At 40.8% G+C, this 23,069-nt stretch overlaps 2 protein-coding genes across 7 annotated transcripts; one reads left to right on the forward strand and one right to left on the reverse strand.

Annotated features, from left to right (window-relative positions):
- Positions 1-403: 403 nt before the first annotated feature.
- On the forward strand, positions 404-14,112 carry sybu (syntabulin (syntaxin-interacting)). Of its 6 annotated transcripts, none has more exons than XM_026185197.2 (8): positions 404-470; positions 5,763-5,806; positions 6,016-6,202; positions 6,584-6,784; positions 8,956-9,055; positions 9,232-9,384; positions 10,651-10,806; positions 12,322-14,112. In XM_026185197.2, the coding sequence occupies exons 2-8, from the start codon at positions 5,783-5,785 to the stop codon at positions 13,484-13,486; spliced, it is 1,986 nt and encodes a 661-aa protein (XP_026040982.1). In that variant the 5' UTR covers positions 404-470; positions 5,763-5,782; the 3' UTR covers positions 13,487-14,112. The 6 variants fall into 6 exon arrangements, with proteins under 6 accessions (XP_026040982.1, XP_026040981.1, XP_026040980.1 ...); XM_026185196.2 differs by lacking the exon at positions 404-470 and adding an exon at positions 1,115-1,354; XM_026185195.2 differs by lacking the exon at positions 404-470 and adding an exon at positions 1,115-1,350.
- Positions 14,113-16,879: 2,767 nt separating this feature from the next.
- ebag9 (estrogen receptor binding site associated antigen 9) lies at positions 16,880-23,067 on the reverse strand. Its single transcript, XM_026184420.2, has 7 exons — positions 22,754-23,067; positions 22,337-22,431; positions 21,942-22,023; positions 21,652-21,807; positions 20,345-20,455; positions 19,875-19,966; positions 16,880-17,705 (listed from the first exon to the last, which is right to left on the reverse strand). The coding sequence occupies exons 2-7, from the start codon at positions 22,417-22,419 to the stop codon at positions 17,588-17,590; spliced, it is 642 nt and encodes a 213-aa protein (XP_026040205.1). The 5' UTR covers positions 22,420-22,431; positions 22,754-23,067; the 3' UTR covers positions 16,880-17,587.
- Between the last annotated feature and the right edge of the window lie 2 nt (positions 23,068-23,069).

Raw genomic sequence — 23,069 nt, forward strand, 5'->3', positions numbered from 1 at the left:
TCTTCGATATATTAAGTTTATAACCTGATATTGAGCTAAAGGTCTCCAGAAGTGATAACAGCTTGGGGAAGGTAACATTTGACCCTTTAAATCATTTTAAATCACATTTATAGCAGGACGGTGAACAAAACGTTAGGACACTGAAACTGCTTCAGCTACATTAAAGTGCTACTATTACTTTCCCTCCTGTTTCATGTCGAGCTGCTCTTTGTGGAGTAGGCCTGTGAGGGCAAAAATGGTAGTTGATTTTAAACGCGCATACGCTCAGCTGTTCTGTTTACCATCTTTAAATAAAGCATCACTGCCCACCGAGCTTCAGTGTCTTCTTGTTCCAGCAGAGGTCCTCCGTGATACAAGACAAACTCCTGCTTAGAGGTGGCACGCTGGCATCTTAGTCACTGTGCTGTGTTTCCATTTAGAATCCACTTTAAAACGACTGGAATTAGCTGATGAAAATCCAAATAAATGAGGTAAGACAAAAACATTAACAGTCGAGTTATTTCACCGCGCTCAAAGTTTTATTTTTATGTCTGTCACTCTGATTTCAGCACATTTGCCAGTCAGCGGCGTGACAAAAACCACTGTTTTATGTATGTGTGTGTTTGCAGAATCTGTAAACGTTACGGCATGAATGGCATTTAAAGCGCCAGCGTCGTATTTCAATCGGCCTCAGTTTCAGCACCATGGAGAGCCAACAGGCCCCGACAGCAAGTCAGCAGACAGTGTTTACCTTCATGTACATATTCGAGAAAGAAAAAAAAACAACCTTCTGTATGTGTACAGCAGATGACATTTTTATATCTGGTATTTAAACGGTTCTAACTTGTATCCGTTGGGATGGTTTTAAGGAATGCCGCAAATCCGTGCAGGGAATGTAAAATCTTAGATGATATGGTTTCGATCAATGTTAAATCCTGTTAAATCTAGTTTTGCAGTGTCGGGGGGACGTGGTATTATAATATAGCATACTATTGCATCATGTGCATTTCTAAGAATAATGTATAGACTAAAGTGTATGTAAAATTGAAACGTGGACAGCACGCAGTGTACTGCTGTACAAAGTCCATATCGCTACACGGTGGGGGGGCTTCGGTGGTTAAGTAACGCCCCGCTCGTTATGTAACACACTTGGGATGGCGGGCACTTTATTGCGCGCGCACAGTCAGTGGTCTCACTTCTTGCCCAATCGCGTGCGTCGTCAGTCTGCACTCAGCTCTCATCCGCACAACATCCACACAGCAGCGCGCAGGCTGGCACCACCAGCAGAGGAACGACCCTTTGTGCTTCACCCAAACTGACGCGCATCCTTCTGAGAGACATCACCGTTTAACGTCACCGTCCACCATCCAGGCAGGTGTTGTTGTGTTTTGATCCTCTTATTGAAAACCATGTCGCATCAAATGCGTGTTAGCCTCTAAAAATCTTCCCTTAAAACTATTTTAGGAATGGCAGCAGGTGGGGAGGGGTGGAGCTGTTTACAAGTTCAGGAGCGAGTCTTCTTTAGATTTTTTTCTCCAATCATGATATTTTTGCCTATGCGCATAAATATGACATGTTGGATGAAATCTGTCCACCCCATGCTTGAAGTTGTTTACAGCCAGAGACGTCCTGTAGCTGACTCCGCACATCGTTATCATGGAGACATGTCAGCGCCTAAGGTAAACATTCCCAGAAACTGCGGGGGCGCCACATGAAACAAAACAAAAATCCCACGGCTGGATGCGATAGGATAAAAATGTAAATCGAGCAACTATTAAATGGTTATATGAAAAGAACCGCTTTATTTGTTGGTACGATATTATCTAAATAGGCTTTATAGTACTCGGTTTAAAAAAAGAAAAGGAAAAATGGATTTTGAAGGGAGCTGTGGTAAACAAAGGGAGGCATGTAAACACATGGTGCGCTGTCCGAGGGTTTATTAATGATGGTTTAAATGGCTGCTCAAATTCTCTTTTATTTTGGGTGTGTTGACAGCACTGGAAAGACATGCAAACGAAAATGATCGCCACTATATGGAGAATAATTCTGTTGACTGTGGTTTTCTTTTGCATAAACACATCTTCTGTACTGGCTGGAAGCTATTTTACCAAAAGTCACTTTTAGTTTCAGAATGCTTCATGCTGAAAGTGAAAGTCACTTCCAAGCACTGACATCATGCATTTATGATGCAGTCTGTTTAAGGGTTGGTGGGCTTAAAATAAAAGTGGCAGGTATGACATGTGACTCAGCAGAGAGATTGAAATCATTCAATTGAATCTTTCCTTTTTTTTATTTCAGCAAAGGGAGGGGGAACAAGAGTCAACACCAGCTGGTTTTCACAGAAATCAAGCAATTTTAATGCCTCAGTAATAAACACAGCAAATGTACCGACTGCATTATGACGTTAATGTCAAAGTGGAATGAGAAGCTTCGCATTAGTTCATGTGTGTCACCACCATTATGAAAAAACACATACTCTGGGATGGATTAAGGGAATTATTATTGACGCCCACTCCATGCTGTTTTAAAACAACACCATCTGGATGAGGGGAGTAGCTCCAGTGGAGGCTTAAAGACTTGTTTACTTGTATCCCACTGACAGTTCTTATAAAACATCCTTTCCCAGTTCATCTTCTTACTAAATCAGCAACCTCCCATGAAGTTTGTTTGGAATACAGTTTTTTAAATTATTATTTATTTATTTTTGGATTGATTATTGTTCATATATGCAGGCAATTTGGCTGTTTGTTGCTTAAAGGGAGTCTTTGCACCTTAGGCAGTTCTTAGCCTCTTACTCAGCAGGTAGCCAATCAACTTTGTCTAGAGACAAGCAAAGGATCGAATGTATGGGTGCGAGTGGAAAGACTTGGCCGCAGTCAAATCATCAAATATGGGTATACCACAGATGGATGGGCAGGAATCAGTGTCAACACAATGTAACACAATACTACAAAACCAAGGTGCGTACAGTTCAAATAAAAACAACCTCAAGCAAAGCTAAGTAGAAAAAAGGAACCAGCAAATCTCTTTAGTTCATTTAACCAGGTAGTTTCAGTGCATAGGCTTATTCTGACTGAGACGTTTGACAGGAGCTATATATTTACAATGAAAGTCCTTATAGCCAATCGTAAAGCTAAAACACCCAGCATCATCAGCAGACTGTCAGAATCCACTGAGACCACTCTTTTTCCAGCCAATTGTTATTAAGACACTACATTCAAAACTGAAAACCTCAGCCTCTGAGAGATACTAGAAAGGAAGTCAAAAGATCAATAAAGTCATGTCGAGTCAGGGAACCATGGATGCCTTTGCTTTGCATAACGTCAGTCCATTCGGTGGCATCACCTCCAAAATTTGTCATCCTGGTAGCGGTGCTTCCTAATAGTTGTTTAGACACCACATTTCAGTCAGCACCAAAACTGTCAGACAGGCTGACACCACCATCCACATTTCCTCTTGACCACACCCTTTTTGATTGAAAAATCACACATCTCATCTTCTCTGCTCAGCTCTTGTTTCAGTTTATCCACATCCAGGTTTGTCTTTTAGTTGTTTGTTTTACCTTTAAAACCCATTAATGAGAGCCACAGTTAAAAGAAAATCCATTAAAAATATAAAAATATAAATATTCATTGATCTCATCAAATCAGTGGCACGATGCTCCGTAAACACGCTGGCTAGAGTACACAATGTTCATTCAGTCTGAGGAAAGCATCGAGCAGCTGAATGGTACCTCCCCTTCAACACTTCCAGATATTTCATCAGCGAAGGGCTGAGTAGGATGAGCAGCAGAAGCCTTCACTCTGTGCACATTCATACATAACTGGTTCCTTCTAGCTCGACTCTTTCGCACAGCTTATCCCCTTCAGTTGCTATGACTGTTGCTAGGGCACGGCAGCAGTCGCCCGGCCCTGCTTGGTGCCTATAATCTGATTCTGCCATGCTATTGCACCGGGCTTTTGTGTATTACTACAGCGAAGGATGAAATTGTGGATGCCTGAAAACCAAAAGAATAAAAGTGTAAGATAAAGTGGTGCAGTACAATTCAGAACACGTCAGTCTATTTTTGAAGAAGATGAAAGTGGAGTTTGAGTCCTGAGACTCTGTGTTCTAATTTTGCAGTTCAGTTTGGTCCTTTGTGGGTTGGAAAGGAGGATTTTGCACACTTCTGGGCTACTCATTAATGGATAATAGGTCGTATTGGGTCCTTAGTTTTGCAAAGGCAGGTGATCGAAGTACTTTTCTTTTTAATGTAGGAGGGGGGAAGGTGAGATCAGAGCCAAAGGATGCGACAGCAGCACACAGGCCCTGGGGTCAATGACATAATTCCCAATGCCACCCCCAAAAAAGAATCTGTATGTACTTATGCAACTGACCCCCTTACTCGAGGGTGCTGAGAGGCAATCAACAGGCAAGAGGAACTAAAGTAATTTTGTAAAGTTTATTCAAGCGTGAGAGAAGATCTGCATTATTTAGCTATGGAGCATCAATAAAAAATGCTTCTCTCTTGTTTAAATGTGCATGTACAAAAAAAAGTTCAGCGTTAGACCAGAGTTCCCTCTGCTTTGGCTTCTATTTCAAACCCTTTTATAGAAAAAGAAGCTACAGCATCGCTACAGCATCCATTAGATTTCATTGATTGAAGCACTTTGTGGCATTTGGCAGGCAGCCCTTCACTTTTTGCACAGACAGCTGATAAGCAGAGTTAGCATGGCCTCATCTACTGTATTACTGTGCTTTATATCTATCATTTTAATCTGGGATAACTTTGATGAATAAGCTGAACATGAAGAGATTGCTCTTTGTATCTGCATCTGCACAAAGACCGAACTGTTCCAAAACCACAAGCAAACTGAGTTAAAGGTCCAGTGTGTAGAATTTAGAGGTATTATCACGTCCAACTACAGATGTAAGTACGTTTAGAACGAGCCCTTTATAGGCAGCACATCTTATAATAATTCTGCCATGCTGCTGAGCAGAACAAGCAAACCGAATATGGTTTCTAGAAAGGACATTTCACATTTAGACTGAATCAACACGCTTAAGAGCTCTCCATCATGCTTGGAAATGAAAGGATTAATTTTGTTCCATTTTACAATGTGATGCCATTAAATCTCACACAGTGTTCCTTTAATTGATTTAAAATTCATTTCTGCCATATGTTTTTTGTTTGTTTTTTTGTCCAGGGTTAGGGTTAAAACTTAGATTTTCTGAACTTTTGATTAGCATCATTATGTAATAGTTTTCCTGCAAAGGTAAAGACATTTCAGCCCATGCTCTTCATGTCTTTATTGCTCATTGGCAAACTTCAGCATGCTAAGACAGTAAAGAGAAATGCCAAACCTCTGTACGTTAACATCAGCATGCTTGTACAATGAAGCTCTGCAACTATTAAGAGTCTTACATAGATGTAGACTCATAATTATTTTTACATAATCTCCTTTCATTTGGATTTTCTCTGTAATTCCTTGGCTTCATTTGATTGTTTATAGGCCGACTGATCCTGATATGAAAAGGTAGCCCACTGTTTATTTTTAGCATTTTTTTTTATTTATTTCCTGTGTTGTGCCAAGTCCGCCTTCAGGCTTCTAGTGCCAGCTGTACCAGACGGCATTTGTCTGTGTGTGTGTGGGGGGGGGGGGGATTCAGTGGTGTAACAGGGTTCAGATAGAGGGCTTTTGTTTATTATGAGTTTGACTTCCACATCAAAATTCTTATCTATATATGGTCCACAGGAATGTGACTTACCTGTTTATCTTTTTTTCTTCTTTCACACTGATCAGAGGAGAAAGCGTGAGGCACGATGGGACCATTCCAAGAATATGAGGTGAGTCTTAACTGAATGCAAAATACTCTTTTTTACCCATAAAAACAAAGATAAAACAAAAATATCTGCAACCTTGCAGTTATTATCATAAGATAATTAATGATAAATATGACCTGAACTAAATCGTTTGGTAATTCAAGAGAAAAAAAAAAAGAAAATCATAGTTATCATACATGCACTACATCAGTGCCTCCTGCTCTGATAAACAGGAAAACAAATCACCACAGAAAGGGAGCCCCCGCAGCCGCATCCCACGTCTGGTCCTCCATCCTTTCCGACCAAAAGACAAGGGATCGCCTCTGTCTGATTCCCCTTTCTCAGAGGAGGAGGGCAGGGAGTGTGACATCAGCTCCGAGCACTCCAAGAGGACCATCAGCACCAACAGTTTTTGTTCTGGTAAGAAGCTCAGCTCCAGGGCAAGGGCAGGACATGCCTAATATGAAATGAACGTGACTGGTGGTCAGCTGAAAAATCTTATGACAATACTACAATGCAAACATTTTTAAAAATTTAAGCAAAGGTTATGCACGCTCAAAAAGAAAAAGCATCTTTATTTGGTTTTCTCCCAAACTAGCCTCTATTAAGAAACAGAGCAAAAAATGCAAAGAGTGAATGTGTGTGACCACAGAAACTACTTGACAGCTACTTTCTGGTGGTGATGAGCCATTGTAAAAGCTGTTGTGCTATCTGCCAGAGAGCAAACTTAGGTTGCGATTGACTGCCTGCCCTGCGCTGCCCATTCTTGGCTATTACTGTCTGTGTGCCTGTCTACAATAGATGACACCGGCTGCCCCACTAGTCAGTCTGTGTCCCCCTCCAAAACCCCGTCAGGCTCAGAGCAGAGTGCCCACGGATCGCCGATACTCCCAGAGCGCAAGACCAAAGTGAAGAGGGTGAGGGTGATGGCCGAGTGGAGCGGTGAAGCACGGAGCGCGCCGAGGCACAAGAGGGAGCTGAGGTCGGCCATGAAAGCCAGAGGTACAAAAAAAGAGTACTGAGAAAAATACAAAAACAAAATTTCAGATAAAGCAAGAAATCTCAAAATCTTCAGCTTAGCCCTGCTGTATTATCATCTGATCCTAAGGTTTGATTCTGTTACCACTCATGAGTTTTGTTTTGTTTCTACTCACAGACTTCTGTAGTGCAGCATGGTTATCACATAACAATTTCCCACTCTGGGATGCAGCTGCTTACTAAAAAGAAAATTGTGAATGGGAGAAGAGCCATTTGTGTATCTGTGCATTTTTTTTAATCAGAAAATTAATTTTTTTCTCTTATAATCTGAGGCAAAGGGGGGAAATGCTTGATTAATAATCAGACTGAACAAGGGGCACTGATTGGTGGGGAGAAATGTTTGGGAGCTTAACCAATTAGGCTGATTAGCAGGAGGTCAGCTCACTGAAGGTGCACAGACTCTTAGTTGACTCACAAAGTGGTGGAGGATCACTGAGATTTGAGCAGTTTTAATTGCTGTTGTCACTGGAAACAGTAATATGGTTTTGTTTAATGGAAAAAGACACTACTCAGGTATGACTCTGATTTCAGTTTTGAATCACTGAAACTCTAAAATGATGACCTGCTTTTGTTCTGCTTACATCTCTGTGCCCAGGCCTCAAGCCTTTGTCCTGCTGCAACAGGACAACAGCAGAGAGAGATTGCATAAGGCTGGATAGCATTGGCTAATTGTGATGTTCCAGTGATATTTATGATGATATGGTTCATTTTTGGCTAAGCATTAGTATAGATTGCTCATAAATCTTATTGGAAATCCTGTTTAGAGATATAAACACCATAATCCTGCAGTGGTTGCTGAATGAAGGATTGTTTGTGATTTTTTTTAAAAAAGAAAATGGTTTTCTAATGCACAACAAAACTCAATCTAAAGTGGTTTTGGTTTCTAATGTGGCACGTTGGGAAAATGAATTGCTCTCATGCATTAAACTCAAATTAACTTGGGCTGTGGTTTAAAGGCAGGAGCTATATGTCTAGCTGGTAACTTTTGGCTTCTTTTAGCAGGAATTTTAAGTAGGATTCTTTTTTTAATTTTTATATTGACCCTCATTAAATTATGTAGAACCCAGAGTGTTGCTGGAGAAGTATAGCGGTGATCAAAAGTTGCACTGCGTCTTTGTGGATCCAGAGGAAGTATATAATGGTGTACCAAGAGAGGAACTGTGTGACTGCATGAGGAAGTCAGGAGTGGCAGAAAAATATGTAAGAAGACAGAGAGACAGTGGTGAGTTGTGTCGTAGGAGTGACAGATGAGTTCAAGGCAAGGATGGGATTGAGTCAGGATTTGGCTCTGAGCCCCTTCTTGTTTGCACTGGTGAGGGATGGGTTGACAGATGAGGTCAGGCAGGAGTCTCCATGGACTCTGATGATTGGAGACAACACTGTGCCACGTAGTGAGAGTAGGGAGCAGGTTTGAAGAGAGTCTGGAGAAAAAAGGAATAAAAGTCAGTAGAAGAAAGACGGACTACATGCGTGTGAATGAGAGGGAGGTGGGTGAAACGGCCAAGATGCAAGGAGCAGAGGGAGTAAAGGTGGATGAAGTTAAATACCTGGGGTCAACGAGCCAAAGCAATGGATGGTGCACAGGAGAGGTGAAGAAGAGTGTGGGTGGAGATGAGTGTTTGGGATAATATGTGACAGAATCATGCAGCAACAGTGAAAGGGAAGGTTTACCAGATTGTAATGAGACTTACTATTATGTATGGATTGCAGAGCTGGACATGTTAAGATTTTCTCAGTGGGGGTGACCAGAATGGATAAGATTAGAAAGGAGTATGTCAGAGGGGCAGCTTGGGTCATGCAGTTTGGAGACAAAGAGAGACAAGGCTGAGATAGTTTGGACATACGTAGAGGGGGGATAGTGGATATATTGGACAGAGGGTGTCGAAGATGCAGCAGCCCGGTGGACATGGAGAGGGTTGGTGTGACAGGAAGATGCAAGGGATAAGCTGAGATGGAAGCGGATGATCTGCTGTGCTGACCTCTACAGGGAGCGGCCAAAAAAAGGAGACGTAATTTTGTAGAACCCACATTTTTACACTTGCAGGAATCAGTCAGTGTTTCTGCATCACTAAAGATGACTGTTCAACAGTTTGTTTTATCCTGTTGGGACATTGTGCTTTTTTTCCTTCCTTCAGGTAGTGAGGCAGACTTCAGCTCTTCCAGCAGCACAGGCAGCCTAAAGACCAGGGAGGTTCTCAGTTCCAATTCAGTTGGAAAGAAAGCTCCTTCACGCAGGTATGAGGTTTAATATGTGCATCATAAATCACTAACAGATTTGAACTTAAGTTTTCAAGACATGCATTATCCAGCAAGACTGCAGTGTGCATATACACACTTAAAAAAAAAAATTATTAATGAACACCCATATTTATTTGTTCTCATTAATTTTTATTTTTTTCTTTCATCTTAAGTCGCAGCACTCACATCAGGCCACTTCCGGTGTTCAAACCAGCCGGGAACCCAGCAGCCAACAGAGATGCAGAACTCTACGCTCCCTACCGAACTCCTCCAAGAGCTGCCTCCTCAACCAACAGCAGCAGCTGCACCTCCAGCCCCACTTCTAGGTAATAAATATAGATTTCATGCTTATTTGCCGTTTTCTCTTTATTTCCTGTTAAATGTGTTTGAAGTGTAACCTTTTTTGTAAGAGAAGCAGGTACATTTTGGAGACTGTAGAGGTTTAGGCTGTGGCTCGGGCCATGTGCAGTGACCACTAGTGAGTGGGTGGCTGGATTAGGCTCAGACAGTTATCATTTCCTCTCTTGCAGCTGGCTAGGATTATATTGGTCATGATGTGGCTGTAGCTGGGATTAATGGGGATTTAATATAGCAAATGTCTGAATATGGTACCCAGACAGTGACCTTTCTGACTGGGTCTCATCTGCAACTAGAGCGAAAGCAGTTTGCTTTGGCAAAGAGAACAGGGTCATAAAATTTTTCATACAACAGAATACAGTTGCCTGAGTCTTAAATATTGCTAAAACTGAATTTCTAACATGGTGCTTAAGGCAGCAGATTATTTGAAAGGCTCCGCTAGTTTGCATCTCAGCCCTGCATAAGCCTTCACTTTAAAAATCCACTCTCAGGAGCAGTCCAAACGATAGACACTCAACCCTTTTAGTTTCTGTGCAGACACAGAATCTGCCCTGTTTTCCATGCTCACAGCTTCCATAAGTGCATCATAATCCTCCAGTCCTGTCACTCCAAGACGTGCGGTTTGTCAGCATTCCTCTGCCTGGCTAAGTGTCATGTGACATTGCTTCCCCCTCACATGCTGCTTTCTCCAGGGCTGTATCTATTTCTGGCAGGGATGCAGCATATTTGCATCAAAGCCTAGAGTAACCCAGGTTGCTAGGATATCGTGCTGGTGAAAGAGAGCGTCTTAAATGCTGCTTTGCATATCATCCAAATCCGCTAGCTTTTTTTGGGGGGTGACAGGAATCCTTTTATTAGTTTTCTCTGAGCATGATGACACACCTATTTGAGGACATGTAGGGGACATTTGCCAAGGCTTTTTCCACTAAGGTGATTTCTTTGCTAGCTAACGCTGCTTGTATTCAGCATTTTAGGATTTTAAGTCTGTTGCCTGCATGTCAGTAATCCTGTGTCAGACAGTAATTCCAGGCTTCAGGGAGCATCTGCCCTGACAGCACTCTGAATCCGACTAATTACATTCTGTGGGGAGAATTTAGCTGAAGTTTTAAATTGGTTTGTTTTCTGCAGCTGTTTAAAAATGTCTGCTTGATGAATGACAGATAATCACTTTCCGAGGTGTAAACATCCACCGGCAACCTCATTTCCCTTTCTCCCTCTCTTTGTCTGCCCAACAGAAGGGCAGGTCTGGGCTGCTACCATTCATGTGGTGACAACCACGGAATCAGGCCTCCGAACCCTGAGCAGTACCTCACCCCTCTGCAGCAGAAGGAAGTGGCCATCAGACACCTGAAGACCAAACTGCTGGAGTCTGAGAACAGAGTCCATGACAGGTTGGCAGCCTCATGTCCAGCTGTTCAGTTTTAAGACAGGATGACAGCAAAAATGTACTGCTGTGCTGATGTAATGCTTGCATGCTGCAGTTCTGCTCCTCAGTAACATCTTGTGAAGTCTAAACCCCCTGGAAAAGGAGTGTTGCATGAGACTGCGCATAGCAAAGCATATTTTTAAAGTGTTTCTTTATTCGTATGCTGCGCTTAACAGTGATGGATTAAATAATGTCCTTGTCATTCATTAAATATGGGACTGTGGTTTAGCATGAAGACTCAAAAAGGAGCATCTGGGCAAATGGCAAAATATGCCATTTTTATTTTGGATGAAAATTTGAGTTATTTATTTTACTTTACTACAATTTCTTTGAATGTGTACTAAGACAAAAAGGAGGCATAGTGAGAAATCAATAGGAATGGCATTGCTGGGGCTAGATGGATTAATAGATGGGGCGACCGTGGCTCAGGGGGTTGGGAAGCTCATCTGTAACCGAAAGGTTGCCGGTTCGATCGTTGTGTCCTTGGGCAAGACACTTGTCTCCTCTGGCCTACTGGTGTTGGCCAGTGGGGCCGATGGCGCCTCGCTTCGATATGGCAGCCTCGCTTCTGTCAGTCTGCCCCAGGGCAGCTGTGGCTACAACTGTAGCTTGCCTCCACCAGTGTGTGAATGTGAGAGTGAATGAATAGTGGAATTGTAAAGCGCTTTGGGTGCCTTGAAAAGCGCTATATAAATGCAATCCATTATTAAAAGTGTGGTAGCTAGGTTACACCAGCCATTCGTAGGTGGCCCACTTAAAAACCCGGGAATCCCATGGTGCCCACTCAATTTTAAATTTTCACTCTAATCAAAATACAAGACAAAAGTTTCTTAAATTTTATTCAAAAACCATAAACAACACAGGTTGTTGGCTTTAAATTGATAATGCTACCCAGTCATATGTCAAGTGTTAAGGCCCATGTGTGGCCCACCTGCCACTTCGACACAAAATTCAAGACATGAGCAGTAATTTTAGGTCAGAGTAATATTGCAAACTAATGACCTCCTATTTGATTAAGTTTTTTTTACATAAATGTGTAACTGTACATACTTTCATACATTTCAAACTGAATAGTTATTCACTCCCCCCTTTGAATTCAGGCCATGAACCTTCACAGACATTTGTATTAAAGTGGCAGAAAACACAAAGTTACAAACTCAATAAGTGCAGTGTTTTTGTTTTGTTTAAAAAAAAAAAAAAACTCCCGGCATTTGTAAGTGGCCTAGGACTTCTGTCCATATGGTGTATTTCTCTCTTCTAACAGTAAATGTCTAGCCACCTAAACCCACACACAGTGGGTTGTCACAGCCATCCCCCAGAACATCCAGTCTTTAGCTAAACTATGTATAGCTTCAGACTTGGCATATAAGTGGCTTTTTTTTTTTTTCCAAACTTTACAAATTACATGGTAAAGTTCACAAGTGTGTATTCAAAAACTGTTCCTTTAAGTTACTTGGATGTTTTCCTCCCTCTTTATTAGAGAGACAGAGATTGAGGAGCTTAAAGCCCAGCTTAGCAGAATGAGGGAGGACTGGATTGAAGAGGAGTGCCACCGGGTGGAGGCTCAGCTGTCCCTCAAAGAAGCACGCAAAGAGATCAAGCAGCTGCGTCAGGTGGTGGAAACCATGAAGAGCAGTCTGATGGAAAAAGATAAAGGAATTCAGAAATACTTCATTGACATCAACATCCAAAACAGGAAGTTGGAGTCCCTGCTGCAAAGCATGGAGCTCGCCCAGAGTGGTGCCAACCTCCAAGATGAAAACACCCTGGACTTTATGTACGACAGCTCTGATGGCAGCGGGAAGAAGATGGTGGTGGATGAGGAAGGTGCAATGGAGCTGGGATACCAAGGAGCAGAGGCAATGGCAGACAGCGGGCTGCTGGCAAATGATGAGATGGCGAACAGAGCGGACATTTTGGAGAAGGTCTTCATGTCCACTGCAATGGACTTCAGTCAGGACTGTAGCAGCAAGCTGAGGGCCAGTGCAGAGTCTGGGCCCAGAGTGTCTGCGCTGTCAGGAGAGAGACAGTCAACCGATTCATCCACTGGAACCCAGCCCACTCTACCAGATATGGTTGCCACCTCAGGCACACTTCCACATGAGGACAAAGAAGTCCAGGCCGACATCATGCCCATGCCTCCAGACCTGCAGGCTCTGCTCTTTCAGCTTCTAAAGTTCCATGGGGTTGCAGCAGGAGATGCAGCTCTATCAGCCCCAGTTAGTCTTCTAGGGTTCCCAAACCTACCTGGCTCCATTTGCACCACCACCAAACAGCCTGACTCAACACCTTCCCAACCCAGCACATTTACAGAGAGCCCCGACACCTCCGCCGATTCCGGCACATGTTGCTCAGAGCCTTCCGAGAACAGACGATTCATGGAGGAGCTGGACTTTACTGTCGGCGAGGAGGATTCTCATCTGTCATCAGGACTGGATGTGGTCGGCAAGCGTTACTGGAGCAACAGCTTCCTCGTGGATCTGGTGGCAGTAGCGGCACCAGTATTGCCTACAGTGGCTTGGCTGTACTCACGGCATGGCTTGGACGGAAGCACTCCGGTGTACAACATTGCTGCCCTGATTAGGGGCTGCTGCATCATGGGATTGCACTCTCTTCGTCACATCACTCATAGGCCTGATGCGTAATGGCTTCCAATCCGCATGCAAAACCCCTGACCTTGAACTAAAGCACTTAAGCATCTTTCCAAGAGTATTTGTGACATCGTTGAACACTTGATATCAATGCAGTCATTTTGGTTTGAGCACTGTTATTTTTTTGCACTGTAGTTACCAAGAGGTGACATGGAAGGGATTATTTATAACAAAGTTTATTTATGTATTTATTTATGATTTACATGTATAAGCAGATCATCTGGGTAGATGGTTGTGTGTTATCATAGTCCTGTGGTGTCCCTAGCTGTTTAAAGCAAAAGTTCTTTGTGTTAAGAGATTTTCAGGAGGTGAAAGACTGACTGCTGCTTTCTGTTTGATGGGTGGTGGGTTCTGGAATGTTTCCTTTCTTCATAAAGTAACCTTAAACCTTCAGCCAAAGCTTTAATGTAAGTTCACCGTTTTGTGAATTTTTTTTTTTTATTTTATTTTTTTTCCTCCCCTCATTCTGGGTGTAGAGCTTTACTTGGTACTGCCTGTGTATTGTTCATAGAAGCTAATGCTTCAAAGCAACTGACACTTGTAATGTGCCTGAGCAATGTGCAATACTGGTAGTAACATCAATGTCCTTGCATCTTTATTATTAAAGCATGATAATTCTGGCTATGTTGTAGTGTTTTGTTTATTTGTTTTTTGTTTTTTACATTTGCTTTTGGGTTTATTAAAATTCATGGAAATCTTTTTCCAAGTTTGACTTGTGTAAGGGTCCTGTTTGAGACAAAAACAATGGGAGTTTTTTTTTTTCTTCCCATAAATAAACGGGGGTGGGGTATCTCATCAGAACCCAAGTTCCAGCAAGCAACATGCTCTCGTGATGGTTCATCTTACGTAAAAGCTTTCTCGACCTGTCTACAGATGTCCCCTGGGTTGTGGTTCTGACTGTGGAGTGCATTAGATCCACTTTACTGGGATCTCTCAGAAGCTGTTAAACCTGCCCTTACACCAGTAAAAACTGGGTCAGTGCAGCTCTGAGTCTGCTCACATAAGCCTTTAGTGATTGCATAATACCCATCACATTCAGTGAAAATTAAAGCAAAAAGCTGATTAAATCTACATGAGCTAACACTTACATCTTTGCTACAATGGGTCCATTTCCGCTCCAGCTGTAAGGAGAAATGCTATGTTGACATTGCATAACCATGACTCCTCGGTTCATAAGGCATCTGAATCATCAGATGCTGTAATCCTCATATCAGTGTAGGGATGCTAGATTAAATGAGTGGGCAAGCATTGGTTTGAGCATGAGTGCACGCCAGTTTTTTTTTTGTTGTTTTTTTTATAAAAGAACACTGGATGTGACTGCACCCACTTAGCTTATCCCCTTTCTGAAGACTGATGACTGCACTTTCCCTTTCTGAAAGTGGGTCAGTCTCTGAGAGGTTTGGCAGGCAGGCCGGCAGAGTCCCCAGGTAGATGGGACTGACATCATTATGATGGAGGTCAGATGTGTGATGACAATAGTCCGTCAGTACCTTCTACAGGCCAGTTTAGCATCAGACAGTTTTGATACTGGAATCTTCATGCATGCTGACGCTTGACTCTAATGCGTAAATGATTGATCATGAAAAGAAATGCTTTACAACATGGTAACCATCCTACATTAGCCTATTAGCCACATTGCTAACATTTATGGACTTGAGAAAGTATTATGATACAATAAATTCTCCACTTCTTTATTTCAATAGCTGGGCCCATGTCCTCATTTTAGGTTTGACAGCGTTTTAGTAGGTAAAAATGAATGCTTTGACATGAATTGAGCTGCGGTTTGGGGAAGGCCTCGAAGGGGACTAGCAACGGCTCCCGGGCCTGGCAGATCTCCATGCACTAAATAGAAGTGAAGAAGTTAAAGAATTGAGAACAAGGAGGGTGGGGCACGTAAACGAGAATGAACAGCTTGCAGAACTGGGGGAACCTATATAGATGACAACCAGAACGAGTGTTTGGAGGCGTGGTCCTGCTCCTGAAATTCCGATACATAATCTCCAACTAAGTGCAATCGTTAACACAATCTTTAAGTTTGTGTCACTCCATCAAGGTTTTGTCGCATTTTCTCCCCTTATTCACTTCTGTAGTTTGCAGCATTTTTCATGAGGCTGGTTTGCAGGTAGGAGATTAAAAAATAGAAAGTTCTAGGTCAATTTTATTTTAACATGATGATGTCAAGGGAAGAGTCTATACATATTTCTGTTTTGCGGGAATGTAATGGCAATTCCACCAATAGCTTGACAAATTTCAATAAAAACCAGAGTGAGATATTGGTAAGGTTCATCCTCTGGGGACCATCACTGATGGTAACATTTTACAGAGCTCTTTCCAATAGTTTTATTTCACTGTAGAAACAAGATGTTTGCCAAGTGGCCGACACCTAAAAAACACTCACAGACAGTGAAAAAGCCTGAACATAAAGGTTGTATTCATGAAAAATTATTACCTTTCCCACAATGGTTGTTGGAGTTATTTTACTATTTACATATCAGGCGTAGCCAGATTGTCTTCAGTCGAAGATATGAATCAAAATTTATTAAAAACCCGTGTAGGTCTAATACAGCAGAGATACAATTTGTCAACTCTGGACTCATTACTTTATATTAGTCCTATGTTGTGCTCAACCACTGCTATTTTTACCATTAAGCATGTGTGAAAACAGGATTTTAATGATTAATTTCTGAAAAAAAGAAATCACGACGTGCAAAATTTAAAAAGGAAAACATGACATGCAGCCTTTCTCAGTGAAAATAACGGGGAAAGGGCATTTCCAAAGAAAATAAATCCACACCTGCTTTTAATTTCATTCTTGAATCTATTCATGCTCTAATTATTTTCATATTCATTTTATCATTGAAATTTTAACAGAAAATTTGTCAGTAAATCATTGAATAATATTAACCCAGATATGTCTTCTTTGACTTGCTTTGCACCATTTATCACAAGTCATGGATGAACACATGCTGTATCTGCACTTGCCAATGTTTCCATGACAACACTGACTGGGAATTTCATTACAATGATGCATAACAAGATGCTCAGTCAGAAGCACTTACTTAAAATGATGTGCTAGGAAACGTTTATCCATCAGCCTATTATTTGCCAAGATTACTGTATGAGTGTCCATTGTGATGATGACCCATGTATTTTAAGTACTGGGTCTCTGCAGACAATTCATCAACTATTTAACAGCAGAGTAAGATTTCCTCCCCCAAGATAAAAGGGGAAAAAAAAGACGCATCGATCACTGGAAATTCTCCTTCAATATTAAGGGCTGACAAAAATGAGTGAATGGCAGAGAGATGCAGTGAGATTACCATGGGAACCCACAGCTAACATCTGCATTGGCTACGTTCTAGTCTACCATCATGTATCCACACGCACTTTGAAAATTTCCAGCCTTCATTTTAATGCAGATTTCCAGCGAAATAAGGGCCATACAGCACAGGGAGATAATGTGAAATATAAAAGCATCATTCATTTAAAAAACAAAAAACAAAAGAAAAGAAACAGCGAACAGATCAGTTGTCAGACAAAGACATAAATATTTAAAAAAAAAAAAATCAAGCAAACCAAGGGATTTCACTGGTATTCAATGATGCATAAAATAAATTAGACGTCCTTGCCTTTTGAGGTTGTAAAAATTACAAAAAAAGAGAGAAATGTACTCCCTGTGTATGTTTCAACAGGTAGCACAAGTACCGGTTTATTTACAAATGTTCCTGGAAAATCCAAAATGGAAGATTTTCCAACAGATTTAATCATTATCTCAGAAAGCCACTTCTGACCTTTAACCTAAAATGATCTGGATGGTATTAACAAAATCTCCCTTAAATCTCCCTTAAAGACCAAAATGACCCTGCCACATGAAGAGTGAGAATACCCGCTGCCCTCAACATTGCCATGTTTTATGCCGCTGCAGATGGAAAACACACTAAAATGCTGCTGGTGGAAAAAAGGAGGAGGACAATCTGCTAACATGTGAGTAGTGTACAGTAAGAATCCTGGTAGGTTTGGTGACTTTAAAGACAGAGCTAGCATCTTTGCCCCTCCCCCACCCCCAATTGCTCAAAAGTGAGCCTCTTTAAAATGTTATGAGAGCTTGACGGCAATTTTCTGCTCCTTCTTCATCATTCTCTGGGCTTCTTTCTCCATCTTTTTCCTCTGCTGCTCCATGAAGCGCTTCTCTCTCTCAGCCATCTTCTGTTGTCTGTTTAAAAAACAAAAGCAAAACACAAAATTATAGTATAAAAAAAATAATAAAAATAATAGGTGACAGGAAGTGATGTCACACCAAAGCATGTCACCAAAAGCTAGGTCAGCTGAGAATGGGGGAAAACAAAACCCTGCTTTTTGTGCCACTGCTGACAAAGTATTATCAAACACTGCCATCTGGTGGCCATGAAATGAACATACACATTTAGAAAAGTGATGACTGCAAGAAGAAATATAATGGGCCCATTATTCTCGCTGTATTGATGTTGTGTGCAAACAGTGATGTCGCCACAGTTCGGTATCATTTTATACCAGCACTGAGGGTGCGAGTACCGGCTGGCGTATTCTACTCAATGATAGGTCATCACTCAGACAAATCTTCCACATCAGTGCAAGCATAGGAAGAGAAGTCAAAACCAGAAGCAAAGAAATAGTTTTTTTTTGTTTGGGGTTTCCCACAAAGTCATCTGTATCTGTATAATCTGTGAATACCTGAACATCTGTAGTGATCATCAAATAGCAGTACAAAAACAAAAAACTAACTAACAACAATAACCCCCTGCCCCTCCCAAAAGAACAAAACAAAAAAACCCAACATTGTACACTCGTGTTCTAACTACAAAGACGTGAGGTGCACAAACAACCGAAATGCCAAAGTGCAGCTTTCGGCAGCGGATGCGAGACCACTGTTGACGTGCAGTGCCGTTCACGAGGACAAGAGACGGCGAGCATAATGGGCTCACGAGACTTCTTTGAGTTGTGTGAGATAAAAACAAATGAAAAATTAAAATACTTTTATAGAGCTATGTTGTTGTTTGTTTTTTTAATCTGAACAAATAACACCATCTATTAGAGCAGGGGTGTCAAACTTATATGAGCTGTGGGCCACTGCTGGCACTGTCATCTCATTGGCAATCCACTTTAGTGTTCAAGTAGTACAAAAAACCCCAAACAAACAAGAAAACACCCAAAAATATTTCTGAAAATACAGTGGTTTTTTTTTTTTTCCTTTTAATATATTGTATAACAAGACAAAATTGCAAACGTGAACGCAATTCTTTTTCCTCACTCTTAACTAACTGAAGCCATTCATTGAACTACCACATAATGGTACTCTGGTACTCTCTTTCTGGCCACACGCGTGAAAGGTCTTCTGCTATAATTTTATTCATATTTAACAAAATAAAAATGCAGGCATAAGTGTACACATTAGTTTTTGACTGCTAGCGAAAATTTTTCTCTTTACAAATAACTCTCTTACTGAACTAACATATGTTTGTACTCTCTGCCCATATTGCCTTCATATTAGATAATTTTCTGCTTATAAAAGAACTTATTTTAACATTGCACTCAGCAACAAATAAATACTCCCCAACAAAAAAAGTAACTTCAAGGACCAAACTGTATTATATTTCTAAGTCAATATAAGGGCCGCAAACACCGGTGACGTGTGCCGCAAGTGGTGCCCGGGCCGCGAGTTTGAGACCCCTGTAATAGAGGATAAGCTAAAGGAAACTAGAGGAACTAAATATGAATTAACTGCTAATAACCAGCTATGTTAACAATCTATGTTTTTTACACCAAGATTAAGAAATTCTGTTGTAAGACTGGAAGCAAAGATTTCTTATTTTTCAGTTTAGACACCTCTGTCCTCACTGGTAGGAGGTGTGAGGAAGAGATGCAAGGGACCCATGTGTTTGCATAATAAAAGGTTTGATCACTCTTTTGTTTAACATAATTTCCCCCTAGTCTGCAAAAAATTACAATTAAAAATAAAATAAAAAATAAAAAACAGCATTTCACAGGAGGCATCTACTTGGGGTCATTTAGATGACAGCTAAGAAATCCAACTATAACCTGGTGTGCATTAACACAAGGATTGTGAATAATAATCTTTTACAACTGTGTTGTGTTGTAAAAAATGTTTTTCTGTGTAAATACAGACAGATTGTTGTATGTGGCCATGAAACCTGTTGTTGTGCATTCCTCAGTCTTTACTGCAATCAAATCTGGGTTCAATGACAGTGTGTTGGAATTGTATATTAACATGGTTAATAACATAAAAAACACTCCTTGTTCCTGTTGTTGTGTCATAACTGGTTAGTTAAGGTAGCAAACTGGTATTTGCTGTATATAGAAGCAGATGAACTCTTGACCCATTTACCTGAGCACCTCCTCTGCCTCCCAGGCAGCATCAGACTCATCCTCCCAGGCATTTGTGTCCTCCTGCCAGGTGTCCATTTCACCCAGTTCAGCCTGTGGAAATTGACAGTTTGCAGTCTTATATACAGAGATAACACTATGATAACATTTTAGTCGGGAGCCTTTGATGTCTAATACATCATAAACGTCAGTTCACACAAGAGTGTTGCAAACTGCATCAAAATTTACTGAATCAGTGGAATAAGAGAAGGGGATTGGTGCATTCTTTTGAAGGCTTACTGAGTCATTCTGACATTTGGGTTTTCTAAGATTCAAGTCCTGCAGCTTTAATAATTTTTTTCACAAGCCTATTTACTGATAAAACAAGTTTTGCTTTCCTTTGATGGCCAACAACTTCTCCTGCATAATTATACAATTATTAGCATACAGAGTGTAAAACATAAACAGTCTTCCAACAATAGTGTAACTTACTGAGGGGGGAATGAAAGTCATCATATCCTGAGAGGCTGCCAACCTGCTGGAGAAGCCTGCTGAGCCATCAGGCACCAGATAGTTCAAAGGTTCCCTTTTCTTCAACACAATCTTCAATATGAAAACCAGAAAAAAAGAAGAGGAGCTTAGAGTCAAAGTAAAAGGAGTTAATGTTGAATCGCTGCTCAACTATTAATAGGAAGGACAAGCTGAGAATGGGAGATTTTCAAGCAATCACACTGTTACACTACAAAAATTGTATGTCTAGAAATGACAAACCCAACATTTTAAAAGCACTTTACTTCTGCACTCAAACAACTTCTAATCAGTGGCTGCAGGAATTATCAGGCTATGTATCAAAAGAAGACGTTTCAATCAAAAGCCATGGGTTTGGATCACAAGAAACATTTGATCGCATTCAAAGCATTAATAGCAAAACCTTTACTCTTTACTGTATCTGGATGCCTACAGAATATTTATGTCATGCTTCTTGGTTTAGACAACAGTTAAGAATTTGCTAAAAATAAACAAATAGATTTGCTAAAAACAAACAAATAGAGTTATATATTAGATGCCATTTCTTGTTATTACAGGAAATCAAAGCTAAAGTTTTAATATTGCAATGGAATACATAATTGAAACTCTGCACTGCGTGTCTCTTGTTTTACATCTGCCCATTTCTAAACTGAGTAAAAAACAAAGACTAAGATCGACACTGTTTGTGCAAATTACTTCTAGATGCTACTCTTAAGTTTCTAATAGAATATACATTTTATTAACAGCCCCTCGTAAGTAGCCTGACACCAGCTACAGTTATAATATTATTCTTAGAATTTTCTGTGGCATGGATCCATTTAAAACAGTTGGAAAACAAATAGTAGCCTTTCCCTTTGAAGCGGCAACTTTTTTCCGCATCTTCATTGTATTTTGTATCATGTTTGCTTAAGTCAAACACAATAGTCACGGCTTCTTTTTTTTTTGCTATTACAGTTTTTCCTCATTTACAAAAATAACCGCTTTTCCATCTCTGACATTGTAATGACACCTACGACTCTTCAGTTAAAAAAAGCCAACCACATAAACAAACTATAAATTCCATGACATAGAGTGGCCCTATTACACTTCACCTTATTTTCTGTCATATTTACACTGGTATAATTGTGTATACTCAGCAAACATTGTCAAAGTTCACCACAATTAAGGAGCTGAGCCTCACAGGTGAAATTTACTTAATAAAAGACAAATTTAAAGGGGTTATACACTTTCATAGACACGGCACAAACTGCTTTGACTTGTTGCAGACATACCTTCTGTGTTTTTCTGATGGTGGGAGCCATGTCTTTGAAGTAGTCCGGCTCTTCATCTACATCGTTGGGTGGAGGGGAGACATTGCCGTTGCCACCTTCAATCTTAATACTTGTAGGAGCCTCTTCATCCCAAGAGCTCCATTCCTCAATCTCTGGCTGTGCAGACAAAAATAAACTAATAAAAACACAATAGTGCCTGAAAGTTATTTGTTTATGAAAACAAGAAAATTGTGTCTCCTGTATGGCAGCCTCTTCTCAAAGCAGTTGCTGATGACTGCTGCAGTACATGCCTGTTTTGGTACAGATGATGAAAAATCCACTGTTGTTGGGAGAGTTATTTGATCACCACTGAGTTTGCGGCCCCTTCCAGTCCTGTATTACACAATGAAATTAAACTCTCCATTATTATAAAAAGCAGAAACTGCACATTACAGAACACCACAATCAAATCTCTTTACTGTGCATTGTGACAACCTTGCATCCAGCACATGCACAAAAAAGGATCTCTAGTTGTGGTGCTGATGCATGCAAAAATCGTGGTAAATGCTGTGAGTTGCTGTGAGTTTCATAAAGCTAGAACAATATTTTTTAAATCCATATCTCCTATTTTATTTTCAAAAATATCGTAGTAGTGTAAAGATAAAGGTCTCATACATGCTGTAATGGACAATGCATTTGTGCTTACCTGCATATTAACCTTTTAAAGAAAGAAAGAAAGCTGGCTAGGCATGTGCAGATCTTAAAAAGACGGAACTGAGAGATGGCCATGATGAAATTGAGCTGGTGGGAAAGAAAAGGAAAGATTTCTGCATCTGATTTTGCAAGTACGGACATGACTTGTATGCTCCACTTGCAGCAAAGCAGACGAATATTTACACAGGACTGCGCGAAAACAAAATCTGTAAGCGTTTATAAACGCTTAATCTCGAGAGCCGTGCCACGAGCACCTCACTGAAATACGAACCCGTATTTATTCACCATAGAATAAGACCGAGCTTAAGGCTAACGTTAACAATGCAAGTTCTTTACTCGTGAAAACAACCGAGCTGTACCTACTAATAAAATATGCGTCTCTACAATCATAAAAAAGATACAAACTCACCTTATAAGATGCCAATAGACTGTATGAAAGGCAACTGCTTCCTTCTTGTGTGGCAGAAGAGACAAGTTCATTTATTTGCTAACCTCTGCTTGCTAGCTTAGCCCACAGGAAAACATATTTCTGAACCCTTTTAAACTATTCCTACGACGACACATTGGCGGTGACAGTTTAATTCACTGTTATGTCAAAACAATAGCGGTATCAGCTCCGCAACCCAGTTTTGTTTCATGACAAAAGTCCTAAATTTGTGTCGTCTCTCGTCTCTGTCCCATGGCTGCCATCTTTGAACTGGGAGGAGCAGAAACACAGGAAGCGT

This window comes from Astatotilapia calliptera, chromosome 11 (genome assembly GCF_964374335.1).
Source record: "Astatotilapia calliptera chromosome 11, fAstCal68.1, whole genome shotgun sequence".
Classification (NCBI taxonomy): domain Eukaryota; kingdom Metazoa; phylum Chordata; class Actinopteri; order Cichliformes; family Cichlidae; genus Astatotilapia; species Astatotilapia calliptera.

Coding starts and splice junctions, on each gene's coding strand:
- ebag9 (XM_026184420.2), bottom strand. CDS start 22,419: ATGGCCATCTCTCAGTTCCGTCTTTTTAAGATCTGCACATGCCTAGCC. Junction 19,967..20,344: donor TGACTTTCATTCCCCCCTCA/GTAAGTTACACT, acceptor CAATTTCCACAG/GCTGAACTGGGTGAAATGGA. Junction 17,706..19,874: donor GAGGCAGAGGAGGTGCTCAG/GTAAATGGGTCA, acceptor TTTTTTAAACAG/ACAACAGAAGATGGCTGAGA.
- sybu (XM_026185197.2), top strand. CDS start 5,783: ATGGGACCATTCCAAGAATATGAG. Junction 9,056..9,231: donor AAGAAAGCTCCTTCACGCAG/GTATGAGGTTTA, acceptor TTTCATCTTAAG/TCGCAGCACTCACATCAGGC. Junction 9,385..10,650: donor ACCTCCAGCCCCACTTCTAG/GTAATAAATATA, acceptor TCTGCCCAACAG/AAGGGCAGGTCTGGGCTGCT.